The sequence below is a fragment of the Larus michahellis genome, chromosome 5 (genome assembly GCF_964199755.1).
Source record: "Larus michahellis chromosome 5, bLarMic1.1, whole genome shotgun sequence".
Classification (NCBI taxonomy): Eukaryota; Metazoa; Chordata; class Aves; order Charadriiformes; family Laridae; genus Larus; species Larus michahellis.
This window is the reverse complement of record NC_133900.1, coordinates 72,020,436-72,037,360: the sequence shown is the minus strand read 5'-3', so window position 1 is coordinate 72,037,360 and position 16,925 is coordinate 72,020,436. Positions and strand designations below refer to the sequence as shown.

General features: G+C 43.2%; 1 protein-coding gene across 2 annotated transcripts in view; it reads left to right on the top strand.

Moving 5' to 3' along the window:
- Positions 1 to 15,654, top strand: part of BEND4 (BEN domain containing 4) — a 34,600-nt gene extending 18,946 nt beyond the window's left edge. Inside the window, exons 3-5 of one of the 2 annotated variants that reach the window (XM_074587936.1) lie at positions 3,406 to 3,497; positions 8,271 to 8,440; positions 11,740 to 15,654. In XM_074587936.1, the coding sequence (XP_074444037.1) occupies positions 3,406 to 3,497; positions 8,271 to 8,440; positions 11,740 to 11,749 (272 nt within the window). In that variant the 3' untranslated portion in view covers positions 11,750 to 15,654. Of the gene's footprint in view, positions 1 to 3,405; positions 3,498 to 8,270; positions 8,512 to 11,739 lie in introns of both variants that reach the window. The other variant, XM_074587935.1, reaches the window with a different exon arrangement.
- The last annotated feature ends 1,271 nt before the right edge of the window (positions 15,655 to 16,925 follow it).

Here is a 16,925-nt window from a genome sequence, read left to right as displayed (position 1 = left end):
CTCCCCGCAGGCTTTCTACTAAATGATAACAGGCAAGTTTTATTCCAACATTAGCGTCTTTCCCATTGGTTACAGTAGGCACAGGTCCCTGTTGGTGGTGTTTGTGGCAGTGGATATGTGCATAAGCGTGCAGGGAATCAGCTCTCGGGGTTATGATCTTGTTAACTCTCTAGAGACCACGTCAAAGTCAAAGAAATACAAAATAAATAAGCTAGTAGGTTTAAATGATTATTCGGCCTTGCAGTTGGGAGCCGCAGGCTCTTATAAAGGTACGTTTGCTGCAGGATTTGTAGGAAACAGTTTGTCCTGCCTCTCGGCGAAGAGAATATTTGCAGAGCCGTAAGAGGGGCACAGAAGCAAAACCGAAGCTTTGACTCTCAGCCTCGTCCTTCCCTCTTTGTGGCTTCCTTGAGGCTTCAGTTAATCCGGCGGCTCAAAAAGCCTGGCTTTGCAAGTTGCATCTGGTGTTTGAAAGGCTGTGGTTAATTCGTACCCGCAGCAAACAGGGTGATGTATGATGGCTTTACAAGTCAAAAGCTCTCAGAATCCTCCAGTCTCTGAAATGATGACAAAAATCATACAATTTTGTGCTTGGAACATTACAGCTTTTATGAAGACAGAAGTATTTATAAGCTTCAGACAGCTTTTAGTACCGGTAATATTTCTCACCAGTAATGAGAAAGCATTTCATCAGCAGAACACAGTTAAAAGTAGAGCTGTTCTTCATGTGCTGGGGACACAAGAGGTTAAAGTTCCCTGTTGTCTTCTCGCTTGTGCCCCATCCCTTTGGAAGAACATAGGTAAATACATCTTTGGACAGCCTGCAGTGAAATTACTTACCGTGGGTAAAACACCATCCTGCTCTGACATCAGAGCGTAAGAATTAGGGGGGTTTTTGACACAGTACATTCTGTTTGTTCCCTTTCAGGCCCAATGTTGTTCCACATAATTACAGGTAATAATACCAAGTATGGCTGAGAGCCATCAGGTCACCAAACAGGGCCTTTTGCTAATGGAGATAACCAGAAAAGCAAGTGCAAACTTCACAGGCTCTTTTGAGCCCAGCTTCATGGGGACCAAAGAAGTCTAAAGCTCCCAGGTACTGCTGGTGCTTCGGCAACCATGTCCTCGGTGAACTTGCTAAATAAAAAGTGACGCATTTAGGCAGGGCAGGAAAGGGATACTTCGCAAGGAGCGCTGATTTCCCAAGTATCGCTCAACTCTCCTCCAAGAATCAGGCCTATTTTCTTCCAGGCAGTAGCACAATCACCCATCATAGCACAATCGCCCATCGTAGCCCCTTCCGTCCTTGCTGTCACCTCGCGGAGATCCAGGATCTCACAGGAGATGCTGGTTACCTCTGGTAACTCCCACTGGGGTGGGAGTTTTTGCTGACCTTGTCACAGGGTTTCTGACGCTTCCCCAGGGCAACGAGCCTCCGTGATCCTTGTGCCTCTTTCTTGGACACCTGCTTAATTGGAAGAGTAATCTGTGGATGGGCCTTCCTAGTTTCAACTTCATTTTGGACATGCCAGAGAGCAGACACACACAGAGTGTCAGAAAAGGGTCTCAAAATACAATCTTACCCTTCAATCTTACCATCCATGTGGAAAAAAAAAATCTTTTCCTTTTCCTAGATGTGCTTTCTTGTATATAAAAACAGGGGGAAAAGCCAAATCCTTTTTTTTGCCCCACTTTCTTATGAGTATCCAGTGTACTAAAATGTTACCTGTGGGGTTTTTTTCTCCTTTATTTCACGTAAGAACCTGTGTTGACTTTTTTTGATTGCTGCTATATGCTAAATACACAGCTCTCATTACAGAACATGTTGGTGGGACTATTAAGCTTGACTGCCCTTCTGACTTTTTCAGAATTGAAAACATTTTCCGAAACTATCCGATGACACTTAAAAGTGCTTTTGCTCCTACCAAAAAAAAAAAAAGGCATCCAGGCTCTGCTGGTATGTCAGTGTCACCGTGTAGCAGGTACACTACTGAGACACTGGTCTAGCAATAAGCAGTGATGTCACTGGGAAATAAAACAGGTACAAATCACTTGAAATGCTAATTTTTGCCAAACGCGTAACCTCCTATGGCAAAGTGTGATATATCAAATGAAACAGGAGTAAATACACTGATGGGTCGTCTCTGTGGAGAAGGAATTTATTATTCATATCAAGCCCTTTGCATGGCTTCTGTGTGTGGAGGACTGCTGGATGTAACGCCGCTTAGCCCTTAGCAAAGGCTCTGTTTCACACAGAGTAAAGGTTTTTTGCACCCTGGTCTGGCCTGGACAGGGCCAGAGTTGCTGCGCAGCGTGAATGCCCAGGCAAGAGTGCAAAATACCTGTAAATCCTACCTCCAGACATTCTCAGTGATTTCGGTGCTTGCTTTCAGATTGCCAGCTTAAGACAAAGCCACATTTTTCCAGGTGTAAAAGATGAATCCCAAGAAATAATAAAAAAAAAAAAAAAAAAGAAGGAACGCTGAAATATTTTTTCTGGATTTTTAGCTGAAGCTAAGATTGTCTTTGAATATTTTACAAAAAAAAAAAAACCAACATACAAAATGTGAGCGTGATAAGGTACCTTAAAAACAATGCTTATTTAGTCTTGCACAAGTCAGTCGTAATGTTGGGTTAATATCTGTTTAATTCTCCTACGGTGTTTCAGGCTCAGGAGAAAAGCACTGTATCTCAAAAATACTCCAGAGTTAATCAGGGACGTGGCAGCATCTGCTTAAGAGAGACCCGTAATTGAATCATCCCTAATTAACCTATCACCTCCGCAGAAGGGAATAGGATGTTGGTACCACTGCTGAAATGGATGAGAGTGATGGGAATGGAAAGGGGGGAGGCTGAGGGGAAGAGAAAGAGAGCAATTTGCCTAACACCTAGTTTTATAACAAATTTGGGAGGAGGGAGGGAAAAGAAATTAAAGCATATGAATCGTTAAATCTCTTTCAGTACAGTTAATCAGTCTGTAGTTTTAAAAAAATTTGAGCGTATTTACATGTTAATCAATGCATGATTTAGGTCCAAGAAATGCTTTCTCCTTTGTATGGTTTGGGCTGTTTACAGTGTTTACAGATTTTTTTCTTATTATCATTACTGCTGACCTAATTTGTATTTGTAATAATTATAATTTCAAACTAGGAAAAAACCCTTTGAAAACTAGCGGGCAGAAAATAAAAGCCGTGTCAGAGATCTCGGCACAGGAAATACAACATCCGTCGTATATTTATTGAATGAAATGACTGCACAAATCAAAATGAGAACTATTTCCTATTTGAAATAAATCTCACAGACGCACAAAACAGATCCTGAAGAACACTGCTTGATTTAACATTGTCGTTGTAGTTTGTGCTAGATGGCTAATACACAGTAATTACGATTTGTTTCATGCAGTGCCCTGCCAAACTGTTTTAGATTATTTGAAGACTGTACTTCAGCATCACAACCAGCTCATGGTGCCGCAGCCAACAGACCATCCGACTGAGGTAGGGTACGGTGAAGCCAAGCTGCATCTCTTTATGCTTGACAGTTCATTGAGAACACGTAGGCAAATAAATCAGCAGGTGCTGGAAGAATATATTTAGTAGTAAAAATACGTAAAGTCTATTGTTAAGATGTCATTCTTGGGTACAGTAATCCCCCAAATGGAGGAGACTCATCGCTAGTATAAGAGAAGCATAGAATCACAGAATAGTTTGGGTTGGAAGGGACCGTTAAAGGTCATCTGGTCCAACCCCCCTGCCATGAGCAGGGACATCCTCAACTAGATCAGGTTGCTCAGAGCCCCGTCCAACCTGACCTTGAATGTTTCCAGGGATGGGGCGTCTACCACCTCTCTGGGCAACCCGGGCCAGTGTTTCACCACCCTCATTGTAAAAAATTTCTTCCTTGCATCTAGTCTGAATCTACCTCCTTTCACTTTAAAACCATTACTGCTTGCCCTGTGGCAACAGGCCCTGGTAAAAAGTTTTAGCCTAGGATGACTTTACAGAGCAGCGCGTAACTCCCTCCGTCGGCACCAGCTGTGCTTGCCCTGCTTTGGGTAATTTTTCCTCTCACTTTTCCTCAGAAACATCACTTTCCTGGGCAGCACTGAGGCTAGGGCTAGCCCGGTGACACCTGTAGCTGGGTGACTGACGGTGGCTGGGGCCGCCTGCGTGGGGGTTACCGACGCGCCGCGTGTGTGGACGGGGGCAGGCACGGCTGTACAGTTCGTGTAGCTCTGATGCAGCCCCGAGGTGGTTAACGCTAAAATAGATGTTTCCTTCATTTTGCAGGCAGACCCAAATATAGACTTCTGCAGGTCTTTGGAGTGCTCTTGCTTCTCCGAGAGCATCCCAAACAAAATATGGAGTGTTGACAATTTTACACTTGATAGGGAGTTTGGGGATTTTTGTAATTATGTTCTGTTTAAAAGCGCTGCAGTGAAAAAGCAGGAAATTTTAAGTCCTCCCCTGCTCTAGAAGGTAGATGTACAGATTTATCTATCAGCTGTGGTGTAATTCACGTTAATTTTGCCCCAGTGTGTTTCTATCCAGGCTTGCAAAAATGCCTCAAATGAAGTGGGTTTGTTGAGACTTCACTGGTTTAGACTGCCTGTAATGGAGGCTCTTGCTGTGCGTGTTTTCATATATGGAGTGTACACGTGTCACTACCCATTATTTACACAAACAAAATCGGAAGGGGGAAGACTTAGGTCTAGTCTGAGCTCTTTTAGCAGAGAAATGGTACGTAGTGCAAGGCTCACATAGTCCAACCTACCGTAGCTTCACTGGAAGATGCGTTGCAGCAGTTCAGGTGTGCATCACTTTGCTCCTCCATTCAGTTTTACAAATTGTTATATATCTGTATATACTTATAGAGATATTAACTGTTATCACTCAAATATATCCCAAGGACTCATTTTCCTCGTTTTAACGCTCTTTTGCTTAACTAAAATTTTCAAGCACTGTAAAAACTGAGGCTGTTCTGTAACGTCCCACATGGAGTAGCTTGTCATGATGTGACAGAATTTTTTATTCAATTAAACACATAGATGCTAATCTTTTATTCATAAGCTTAATCATGTACAAATACAAGCATGAACGCATTTGTACTTCAGTTCTTCCTTCAGGGTCTGCTTATTTCATTTCTGGAAGGTTTTCTGTTTGTTTTAGTTTAATGACTGCTGGACACACCAAACCGCATCATATATTTGTCGAGAATCTTTTGCCCAGAAGCGCTTTACTTTCAGAGGAAGTAATGAAAGTGTATCTGTAGCAGGAACCCAGTAATTGTTTAACAGAGGAGCATAACCCTATCTCGTGCCTTTGGAGAAGAACGAGGGAAAATATCCCAAGTTTCAGAGGGAACAGGAGAGAAGTATAATAAAATTGGAGCTGAGGAAATTACACAAAATTTATTGTCTTCTCCTCGGTTAATAGTAATGTGGGCTCTCATGAAATTTAGATGTTGGGCCTTTCTGCACCCTATTTCCATGCGTGCAATGCATTTACAGACAGAGCTAGCTTTTAGGATAGCTTGCTACTTAGCAAAGCAACATGTGAGCATCCGTCCCTAACACACAGGAGCGAGCCGGGAGCCATACCCTGTGCCATTGCTGGCTCGTATTGCATTGCCCCTGCTGGCCCGGGCTCCAAAGCAAGGCAATGCCTACAGAGTTAGCTGCAGCTCATACGTTGCACAGGTATCAGTAAGAAAGGCCCTTGCTTCACTACAGGTTTGTTTTGGGTTTTGTTGTGGTTTTTTTTTTTAAATAGGGAAAAATGTAGGTTTCAGGAATCTAGGGTAGGAAAATAATTAGCTTTGTAGGAAAAGGGATGCTGAGCTAGCTACTGAAAAAAATCGGTGGCAGCGTGGGGATCAGGTGGTCCTGTGCATCACCACTGTGATGGGACAAGCGAAGGAAATACTAGTGTCAGCTCCCACCGAGATAGAGCGGTCATGGTTGCTTCAGCGTGAGAGCATCGCACACCCGAAGAGCTTTCCCTGCGGCCTCCCCCCTGCTCTTCCTCCTTCCCCGGCCCCTTCCCGCCGTTGGCAGAGGAAAAGGAGCTGGGCTGGATGGAGCCGTTCTTTCCACGGCAAAGCTCCTCAGACGTATTATTGGCTTCCCAGGAGAGTGTGCATCTGGCAAAAATTAAAGCAGCTTCTTGCATCATGAGTGGAGGGGGAGGAATTGACCCTGGCCCTTTTGCCGTGGTGGGAGTGGACAAAAGTGAAGTGCAAAGGGAAAGTCTGGGATTATGGACAGAGTTGGACAATAGGTGAAGGGTGTTTCTCTTTGGGATTAGAAACTTGGATTTACAAGCTAAAGGGTTGAGATGTTTTGGGTGAAGGATAGGGGCCCATCAGACAGCCAGAACCCATCTCAGGGCTACCAAGATGATTAGGGGACTGGAACCTCTCTCACGAAGAAAAGCTGAGGGATTTGGGTCTCTTCAGTCTGGAAAAAAGATGAGTGAGGGGGGACCTTATCAACGCTTATAAATACTTAAAAGGTGGGGGTCAGGAGGATGGGGCCAGGCTCTTTTCAGTGGTGCCTGGCAACAGGACAAGAGGTAACGGGCACAGACCTGGGCATAGGAAGTTCCACCTAAACATGAGGAGGAACTTCTTTACTTTGAGGGTGGCAGAGCACTGGAACAGGCTGCCCAGAGAGGTGGTGGAGTCTCCATCTCTGGAGACATTCAAAACCCGCCTGGACGCGTTCCTGTGCAACCTGCTCTGGGTGACCCTGCTCTGGCAGGGGGGTTGGACTAGATGATCTCCAGAGGTCCCTCCCAACCCTATGGTTCTATGATTTTATGATTCTGTGATTTCCTCCTTTATATTTTGGCTTCCTTTGCAGAGTTTTGGGTTTGTCTGTAGCTGCCTTTGCCAGCAGTTTGCACCAAGCCAGCTCGGTTTGCAGTGAGGCAAACACACAGCAGAGTCGCACGGGCTCAGCACCCAGTGATGCTACCCCCCCTGGGAGGTGGTGGTACCCTACATCATATGAACAGATTCTCCAGGGACCCCCTCATCACGGTCTTCACTAAATTCAACCTCCCACATATTTACCAAACTTGGAAAAAAATTAAAAAAAAAAAGAATACCTGAGGAAAAAGTTCAAAGATGCTCCCAAGCTGTCTCCCAGGATGCTTTAATAAATACATAAAAGGAGGCAAGGGCAGGCCTTAAAATAGTTTTCAGATACCAAAGATCTGGAAGCAAGGAGGAGACCTTTGCAACAGTGGCAGCGTACAGGTGGTTGCCTCCATTGAGCATCGGACCCTTGTTTTGCTCGTTCATTGTTTTGTGGACTCCTATCAAAGCAGGGGGCTGTACGAAGCTTTGGCTAATTGGGCGCCTAGATTTATGTGTTTTCATAAAGAGATGTAGCTGTAAAAGTGAATGAGTCTCTAGGAGGGTGTGGGTTGGGGTTTTTGTGTACTTCAGGTATGTCAAGTGTATTAACAGCCCCATCTTCTGTTAATTGGGTAATCCTGAACTATAGCATTTTACGGGCAACAAGAATTAAATACAATTTAGGTACAGTTGACTAAAGAGGGCTTATAAATGTGTGTGGATTACAGGAATCCCCATAATTAGTCCCACAGCATTCATTTAATGTTGGAATATCGAAGCGCGCAAATTACAAAGGTTAAAAGCAAAATTTCTTTCTGGCTGACAGGGTGGCATTTCTGCAAAGCTATAATTTGAGTTAATATGGCATTCATTAATAATAATGAAGCTTTTAGTTTTCATAGTTCCTTTATTTATTTTCTTTATATTTTTTCCAGTAACATAACTGCTGTCAAGTTTCAGGTGTGTTCTACAGAAGTAATAAATTTATTATAAAAATAGACCAAAAGAATCACTTCTGAAGTAAACTGTCAGCTGTGATGAAGTGATCCATTTGATCACGCTCTTCAAAGACCCTTTTTATACATTTTAACAGATTAAGAAGAAAGGTTATACTTAAATAGTACACCCAGTCACTGATTCTTAACTCTTTTTAAGCGGCTTGTTAAAGTGGAAATTATCAATAGCCACCTCTCCAAACGTATTCCGTATACCTCACCAAATTCGAGTTCTGGAAAATGGAAATGTAATTTTAAAAGTACTCGTCCTCAGTAAGAGCAATTACACGTTCACTTCGGCATGTGTTTTGCTGTCAGTATCGCGGCTAGTTAAAAAGCACATTTTTTATTGCAACTGACATCTTTACTTATTTGCCTTGTAAAATAAGCAACGGAAATATTTCGCTTTTTCAGGGGAGCAAGCAGTTGCTGAACAACTACCCTGTCTACATCACTAGTAAACAGTGGGATGAGGCTGTAAATTCCTCCAAGAAAGATGGACGACGGCTCCTTCGCTATCTCATCAGATTTGTTTTCACAACCGATGAGCTTAAGTACTCATGCGGCCTTGGGAAAAGGAAAAGGTCAGTGCAGTCAGGAGAGACAGGTCCTGAAAGACGTCCTCTGGATCCAGTAAAAGTAACATGTCTCAGAGGTACTGCATCTTTTCGCTCAGTGTCCACCATATGTGATCTCATTTCACCACATTGGCTCTGGCTCAGTAGAAGCGTTTGGCTGACAGTTGCAGAACTAGAAGGGGTTTCAGAGGCAGGTGACAAGCAGCCAGAAACCCTCCACTTTTTCTTTTTTTTATATACATACATATACATATGTATGTATGTATGTATTACATATGTGTATATATTATTTTTTTGAATGGGGAAAACCAGGGCTGCTTGTTTAAGAAAGGAGGCAAATACAAGGGCACATGACACTGATACACTTGAAAAACCAAAGAAGGAAAATCAGACAATCCTTTTATCCTTTTATAAGAAACCCACAAGTCATTCTTTAGCACTGCTCTGCAGCAAAATTAACCAAAGGAATCTTTATAGGCTAATGTGTAGTAAGCATATGGCGCTCAAGGCCACACCGCATCGTTGGAGTTAAAAGCTAACCAAGTTTCAAAATAGGTTTGAACATTTTGTGGGGCCGAGAACATCTACAGGTTGACTAGAAACAAAGTGTATACAAATACCTTGTCAAGGACTTAACTTCTTGTTTGGAGCACTGACACAACATTGACCGAAAAAGCAAGGGAACAACTTTCCCCCATGTTTAGCCTCAAAATGAGGGGGAGCTTTGCAAGCATTTCACCGTGTCAGAGAGCGAGGATGTTGGACAATACAGAGAAAGGGTCTAGATTGAGAAGAATTCTCTGTTATGGCAGTTCCTAACTTTGGTTTCCTAAAATTGTTAGAAAGGCCCATTACTAGGCTTTATAATGACACACGCAAAATAGGACTTTTTAAAGCCGAATTAAAAACATGTTTGTGGTATCAGCGTCTGCATTTCATAAATGCATATGCTTAGGATTTCTTTAATTAACTCAATTTATAGTATTCTATGAGCACATACATGAAATATAGGTTGAACTGACTTCAAGAACTAATCAATGCAGTGTAAAAAGCTGAATTTTGGTCAGTCAGCAACAAAAATATTTGTAGTCAGTCAACCGGAGCCCACAGTGGTTATATACATCAGATGGAGCCTCTGCCCATCTAGGGTCAAAGACTTCAACGAGGCCAAGTAGATCAGACTTTTAGTTGGAGTACATTGGTGTAACCAGGTAACGAACTCAGATTTTACATGCAAACAAATTAGGGAAAGATGCTATTTTTTTAATACAAAGGAACCTGTTAACCTGTTATGTGATACTCGGTCAGACCTTATACTCTTAGTAGAGCGTAAGAGAAGGGCAAGTCCGTTGCACACCATGCTGCATAGAGATCAGGAGAGGTCCCAGAAGTTCTCCTGGAAACTGAAGTCTGAATATGAGTGTATTAACCGTTTACTAAAACACTTTCAATTTCATCTAATAATTTATGCACAAGCAAGAGAGTTAATACCCTTTCTTCCCCTTTCTTCCCCCTTCCTCCCACCTAGACTGACAGTAGCTCCTCCACCTGTAGATGGACTTTTGCTTATGGCCACTCTCCTTTCTGGGGTCCTGGCCATACAGAACGTGTGGAGTGCTCCCTGGGAGAAAGAGAAAAGCCAATTTCCCAAATTTCCAGAAGCAAAACCAGTTAAGAAAGCAGAGCAGACAGCTCCGCCTTTGGGCTTGCATGTGTGGGTAGGAACATGACAACTTTCTCCGGTGCCAGGAGTTAGCCACTGGCTCCTACCCACCTGCAAGCCAAGGTGAAAGCGTCTGAGTAATTCTCAGCGTGTCCAATTACGCCTTCCCACTACAGCAGGGAGTACAAACTGCTTCTGTCTCCCTGCGCTCAGCGTAGTTTCAACATCTATGAACATTTTAAATCTATTCCTACAACTGACTGATGTCTGGAACCAGCTTTAAAACAGCCTGGCGTGCTTAAATGACAGCATTACTCCTTCACGTGGTAACCATTTCTCTGAGAAAAACACCAGTCTGCGGAGCCCCACGTGAACATAACTAGGTAGGAATTACTGTTGCCTGTGCAGATTTCCAGGGAAATGAATTTAAAACCGAGATAGCTATCACTTTTGCAGACACGCTGCTGGAGGAGCTATGCAAAAAATCATGTCCTAATTGTCCAACAGATGAGTTACCTTGCAGGCACGGGAACTCACGTAAAAGCACAGCGTTCCCTGGTCCCGAGACGTGGTGACAGTAATGAGGTTACCTTACGCCACTTATTGTGCTGTTGGCTTGTCAACAGTAGAAAATAGGATTTAAAAATATCCTGGGACACACAATACTGCATGAGGGAGTAACTAATGCTACAGAATAAATAAGAAGCTCAGTTTCCATATGAGGTGCAGTGTATCCAATATATCTAATAAGGTGCCCTCACATTTAAAATCGTATTTGGACGTGTCAAAGTCCAAATACACCTATTTGAGCTACGTCTAGCAGTTAAAACTCCAGTACTGGTAAGGCGCTTTCTGCAGGTTTAGCATATTGCATGTCAAAGAATCTGAAAAAGAAATTATAAAAAATGTAATCATCACATACAAATAGCTGTATGAGGAAGCAGCAGCTACTTAAATAGCCAAATTACATGCGGTACAATTCATTTTTTTCCTGCTTTGAAAACTATTGCAAGGCTCCTCGAATTAGCCCTCTCATCTCATTTAGCCCTTTCTAAGGCCAATTTCGTCTCAGAAAAATAGGTGTCAGATTCAGGAAGATGGAAAGAGCGGGACTTATACGGAAAGATGTTCTGAACAGAAAGGAGCACCAAACCGAAATAATGGTAGTGAAATTTTCAAGCAGGTTGTGGGCTACTGCAGGCTGCAGATGTTGAAGCAGCCAGCAGAGGGAGATCATAAAGATCCACCAGCATAATCACCTTAAGGTATAAATACACAACAGGTTCCAAATGAAATGCATCCCAGCTCATGTTGACTTTCACGTGTTCTGCACACGCTGAATCACAACCGTCACTTCGGATTAGTTCTTTTTTATTTCCACAAGTGGGGATTTTATCTCCAGGTTCTGCGCATCACGTAATTAGCTCAGGTATTACAACGTACGCTGCATGTGGAGAAACACACTTGTACAGAAATAAAATAGGTCCGAGTGGCATTATCATGGCATCCCCCATAAGGCTTTACTTCTGCTTAAGTAGAGCAGTAACGCCCCCTTTCTTATTTCCCATGAGCTTTTGACGCCTGGGCGATAGCGGATGCTGCAAAGACAAGTTGTTTTTTACCCTTGCGTGTTTTCCTGCAGAGTTCATTAGGATGCACTGTACTTCCAACCCGGACTGGTGGATGCCATCCGAAGAGCAAATAAACAAGGTATTCAGCGACGCGGTGGGACACGCTCGTCAAGGGCGCGCGGTGGGGACTTTCCTTCACAACGGGAACTCGTATTACGAAGGGACTGACCATCCAGGGTCACAGGATGAAGTCTTCAATAGAGGTATGCAAGACGGATCTGGCGATTGATGGCAGTGAGAGGAACCTCATACAACAGTAGCAGCCACTTAATTTAGGAGAGACTATTTGTTAAACATTCTTACCCTGCTGTCATTTAAGAGTCCAAAGCATGTTTGAACACATACCGCATACATTTCAGCTTCTCCATCCTGCTGTGTCCCAGTTAACGGAAAGAAATCCATTTCAAGACCTGCTCTATGGGACTTCTCAGTGCCTATTATTTGCAAATCCTTCATAGCACCCTCAAAGGGAAATTGCAGTTCATGTCATCTAGTTCTAGAGGAAAGGTCATTTAAAAACGATAAAAATGTCAAAAGAAACAGCAGCTACCATCTCGTCTGCCTATTGATAACAAGCCCAGGTCTGGACCCAGAGCAGCTGGGTTCTATTTGCTTTCCCCGAGTTGGAGATGTAAGAACAAGTTTGCACGCTTATGACAAATAAAGAAGCGGTCTCCCGTTTCCTAACGGAAAATAACATAATTACGAATGCTACCTTAAAATACCGCACAAGATGGAAAATGCAGGAACTTCCTTTAGCCAACTCTGCCAGGAAATTAATCTTCCCGGGTAAAACAGCAGTGCTCGTCACCAGCAGAATCTTTGAAAGACCCAGAACAATAACAGGCACTTCTAATAGATAAAAATTGCTTTGCATATTAGATAGACACTATATTTATCTAGATTTCTAGGAGATTAGAGTTGATCATGACAATTTTCATTAAAAAAAGATTGCTAAAAACAAATTGCCATTTCAGAAGACAGGTTTTGCTTTGTCTGTTCCTATTCTGCAGCCACGTTATGTAGCTTTAGAGGCTTTAAATTGCCTCTTCTTGGTTTTGGTTTCATTGGTGTTTTATATCCATTCCTTGAAATAGATGAGGCAGTGTGCTGGTCTTAACAGGTAGCGGTGCGTTCAGGGAGGGGTTGGGTAAGAAGAACGTAATTTAACCTTCTGTTGTAAGTAAACATGGGGTCCAGACTAAGAGCTGTAAAAAAGCTCTGTGCTGGAGCAGAAGCCAGTTCATGGCGGCGTACAACATTGGAAGCAGATGCTAGCTTTAAAGAAAAAAAAAAAATCAGTCCACTGAAAACCCGTTAATTTTAAAGGCTTAGGAATCTGTTGTCCCTCCAAATTGACGTGCTCAAGAAATACGCAATGCCAAAGAAACAATACCCTTTCCTTTCCGTGTCAGGGTGTTGCCATTCCTTACCCTTGTCCGGTCGCTCGGGCCAGTGCTGGCATCCTTCAGAGCCTGAACCAGCTCTCCTTGAGGCAACCTTTCCCCACTGGCAGGTACAGGGAACAGGTTTTTGGAAAGAAAGTTCACTCCGCTTTTGACCATCCTTAGTGCTACCTCATCAGCGTTGACTCTCCTGAACGCGTATCTCATACTCCCCAGCTTTCCTAACCCCCTTCTGCAAGCCACGAGAGAAGCTACTAATTGCTCCTTTTACCCTTCTCCTCTCCTTCCCGACCGTCTCCCCGTGTGTGCGCCGGGCAGGGTGGGAGATGTCCAACCCCTTCCTCAGAGATCAGGAAGGTCCCTCTGGGTGGAAGGACTCTTCTAGCTCCATCATGACCGCCGATGGAGGACCAAGGCAGTCTCTCAAAGGTCAGCTGCCCTACACAGTAGTTTCTTACCACCATCTGCCTCCTCTTTGCCTGCGGTCGTGGCCGATGTCTCAATGGCTGGGCCCCGGGGTGTTTCGCGACACGGGGTCCACCACACACCCCTGTAGACAGGACCTCACTCAGCCAGGATATGCTTTAGGCCCTTAAATGTCCAATACCTCCTCGGTTCATTTTATTTTTGGTGATTTTTGAAAGGGGGTTGAAAGGCGCTCGCTTGCCCCGGAATAACTCATTTAATTTCTACAAGTGAATGAGCGGTTTAGTCACGCTGGCGCTCACCGGGCCAAGGGGTTGGGGACACCATCCCTCACTACAGGCAGGAGGTGACTCGCTTCGAATGGTCAATGGCGCGTGGTGGCCTCTGGAGGAGAAACTCAGTGTATAGAAATGTCACGGTACAGATAATCCTATAGTAGCTTTTCAGTGTTGAACTTACATTTTTTTTTTTTTAAAAGAACTCTAATAGAAGATGTTAACATTGCTCAGATGGTGTAAGTCTTGCTGGTCTGTGTTTAATGTGGTGACACTTGCCAGAACTACTTGGTAAAACATGTCAGAATGTGTGAGTCAACATTATACTGTAGATTTGTCCACGGCAATATGTATCACGCTGTATTTTTGTAAACATTGTGATGGTTTCCTTACAAATGTTTAATCGTATGAGGTTAAAAATACAAACACTTCTTTTTTAGCAGTCACAGAATTACTGGACTGGACAGACCTCTCTTACTTAATAACCTAAAGATTTGCTGAAATAACTGGTAAGCCTAGCTTTATTTTTAGTGTAAAAAGTGTAGCCAGCCTCCTGGAACCACTCACAATCCCCTGCTCTCATAGTGTGCAAAATAACCAAATGTATAGCTTCACCCTGGAAGCCACTTTGGCACTAGAAATGGCTTTGCAGGTTCAGACCTTTCTTTACGAACAGAATTTTGTCCTCAGTTGCTTGTGTGCACTGCCCGGTGACGTGAGTCGTAGTCACAGACAGACATTAGCAGACACCAGCTCATCTTTTCTTTGTTCACATTTGGTTTTAAAATAAGAGAGTACAACAACTTTTTTTCGGTTGTCTGTCTTTGGTTTTAATTGCTGTCATGGCCACTTGACTCCCAACCCACCCGTTTCGTTTAAAAAAAGAAAAAAAAGAGAAAAAAAAAAACCCCACACAAACCTTTTGCAACTGCTTATTCCGATTAATTTCTTCCTGAGGCGTTATAACTCCGTACGCATTGAAGTGTCTACGTAGCCGCAAGGTGTTAGGTATAACGCTGTGGAAGCCAAAATAATAGATAGCGCGTGGGCGCCTGCAGAGCGAGGGACGCAAAGGTAACGCGCCGTGCTTTGTAAGCCCGCGCATCCCTTCCCAGCGCCGGCTGCAGACGGCAGGCCCGCGACAGAAGGGAAACCGCCATCTATCATGTCACTCCCCAAAGTCCCAGGAGGACAGGGATTCTCGTCTTATCCTTCCCGACTCTTTAATCTTACTGTCATTTATGTATCTGCCTTCTCTCAGACTTCGTGTAGCAGTACCGCACCCCCCCATCTGTGCCAACATGCCTTCGCTATATTTTCTATGACAAATATTTGTGGAGAAACTGTGATTAAAAAAAGAAAAAGAAAAAAAACAAAACAAAACCATTAATCCTGATATTTTTATTGTTATGGTGTAGTTAATCCTATGAATACTTTCTAATGATGATTGTACTGTGTAGAGTAAGTACAGGTTAGGGATAGACCTTTACCAGATATTGTACAAAAAGAGTGCATAGTGTAATATAGACTAGTAAGGTTTTTGTGACAATTTCTATAGGATGTGTGAATTGTTTTCTATGTGGCAACACACATTTCTTTTAAAGAATATAAAAATCTTAGAGAATTTTTTAAACAGTCAATATTTTTTAATTATAAAGACATTTGTTACCTACAGTTTACTATTTCAGGTGTTAATTCTAATTTGAATATTGGTTTTATTACTACATACCTCCAGTTCCATTTGTTCTGTTGCATAAAAATGCACAATAAAAGTTAGTCTCTGGTTAACCCGTCTCTCTCTTTCTCTATAGACCTTGTGTCAGTGTGACACCTGTCACAACTGGCTCTCACTATAAATATATATATTATATATATGCGTGTATAAATTTTTAGATGTAGTTTTATATAAGAGGCTAGAAGGTTGTCTTTTGCATTAAATGCTTGTTTGGTATGAAGCACCAGCAAGCACGGTGAAAGATTATGAAGAATTCAGCTATGAATACAATATAAATCATTTTTGCCTCAAAATATAACCCATATATTTATGCGGTGGTTAGTTAGAAAGACCACTCAGAGAAAGTACCCATCTGCAATCCTAAGACCTGGATTTTCAAGCAGTGAAGTTTTAAATCCCATTTTAATTCAAAATTCAGTGATGGCTGAATGTCACCTGTTCTCTTAAACGCTTTAGAAAATCCTGACTCCAAATAATTTGTAGAGGAATTACAGTGACAAACACCCACCACGGCAAAGCCCCGCTGACGGGCTGGGAAGGAAGACGGGTGTCAGCCATTAGAAATGGTTGCCAAATATTTCCATCATAAAACAATGCTTTCGGGTGCCTGAAATGTTGCAAAACTAACTGGGGTCGGGCTGGTGTTTTCTAGATCAGGGGTTTCAGTCTGCTGTAATTTTTGTGAAAAGCCTCATTAGTGAAAACCGTTATTAGAGAAGCCCAAATGAAAGTAATTTCAGGTGATTCCGAGAAATGTAGGTTAAAAAAACCAAAACGTGTTAACCCCTCTGAAAAAGAAATAAAAATAATTAACTTCTCTTTGGAAAGCTCTGATTTCCCAGACTTTTGGGCAATGACTTGAAACCTCAGAGGGCAGATCCAGAGGCGGCAGGGAACTGGGATGGCAGGGAAGCGGCAGGGGAAGCCGGCAGGGGTGGAGAACGTGTAGGCAAGGAACCAGAAGCAGCAACCGGGGTTTTGGAGCTTGGCAAGACCCCCAGAGAGATTAGGTTCAAGAGCGGAGTCTGTAAGAAGCTGAGGATTTACACGTAACCAGGGGAGCTGGCAGCACAGCTCGGGGGGTATAATTCAGTACTGTCTCATTTTATCGCTCTTCCACTCAATCCCTGTTAAACACACTGGCAAGGCAACAGTCAAACCCCGCTCCTGCTCCACCACAGCACTGGTCCCTCCAGAAGCACAGCCCACCACGGCTGGCACTTACGCCTTTGCTCCAGTACTAAGATGCCCCTGAAGAGGACCTGGAAGGTCCAAGTCAGCCATTGAATCTCATGCGTACGAAGGAATTTAGTTTTTACCTCGTTTGCTTAGAAGAAGCTCCTCTGCAGGCTCAC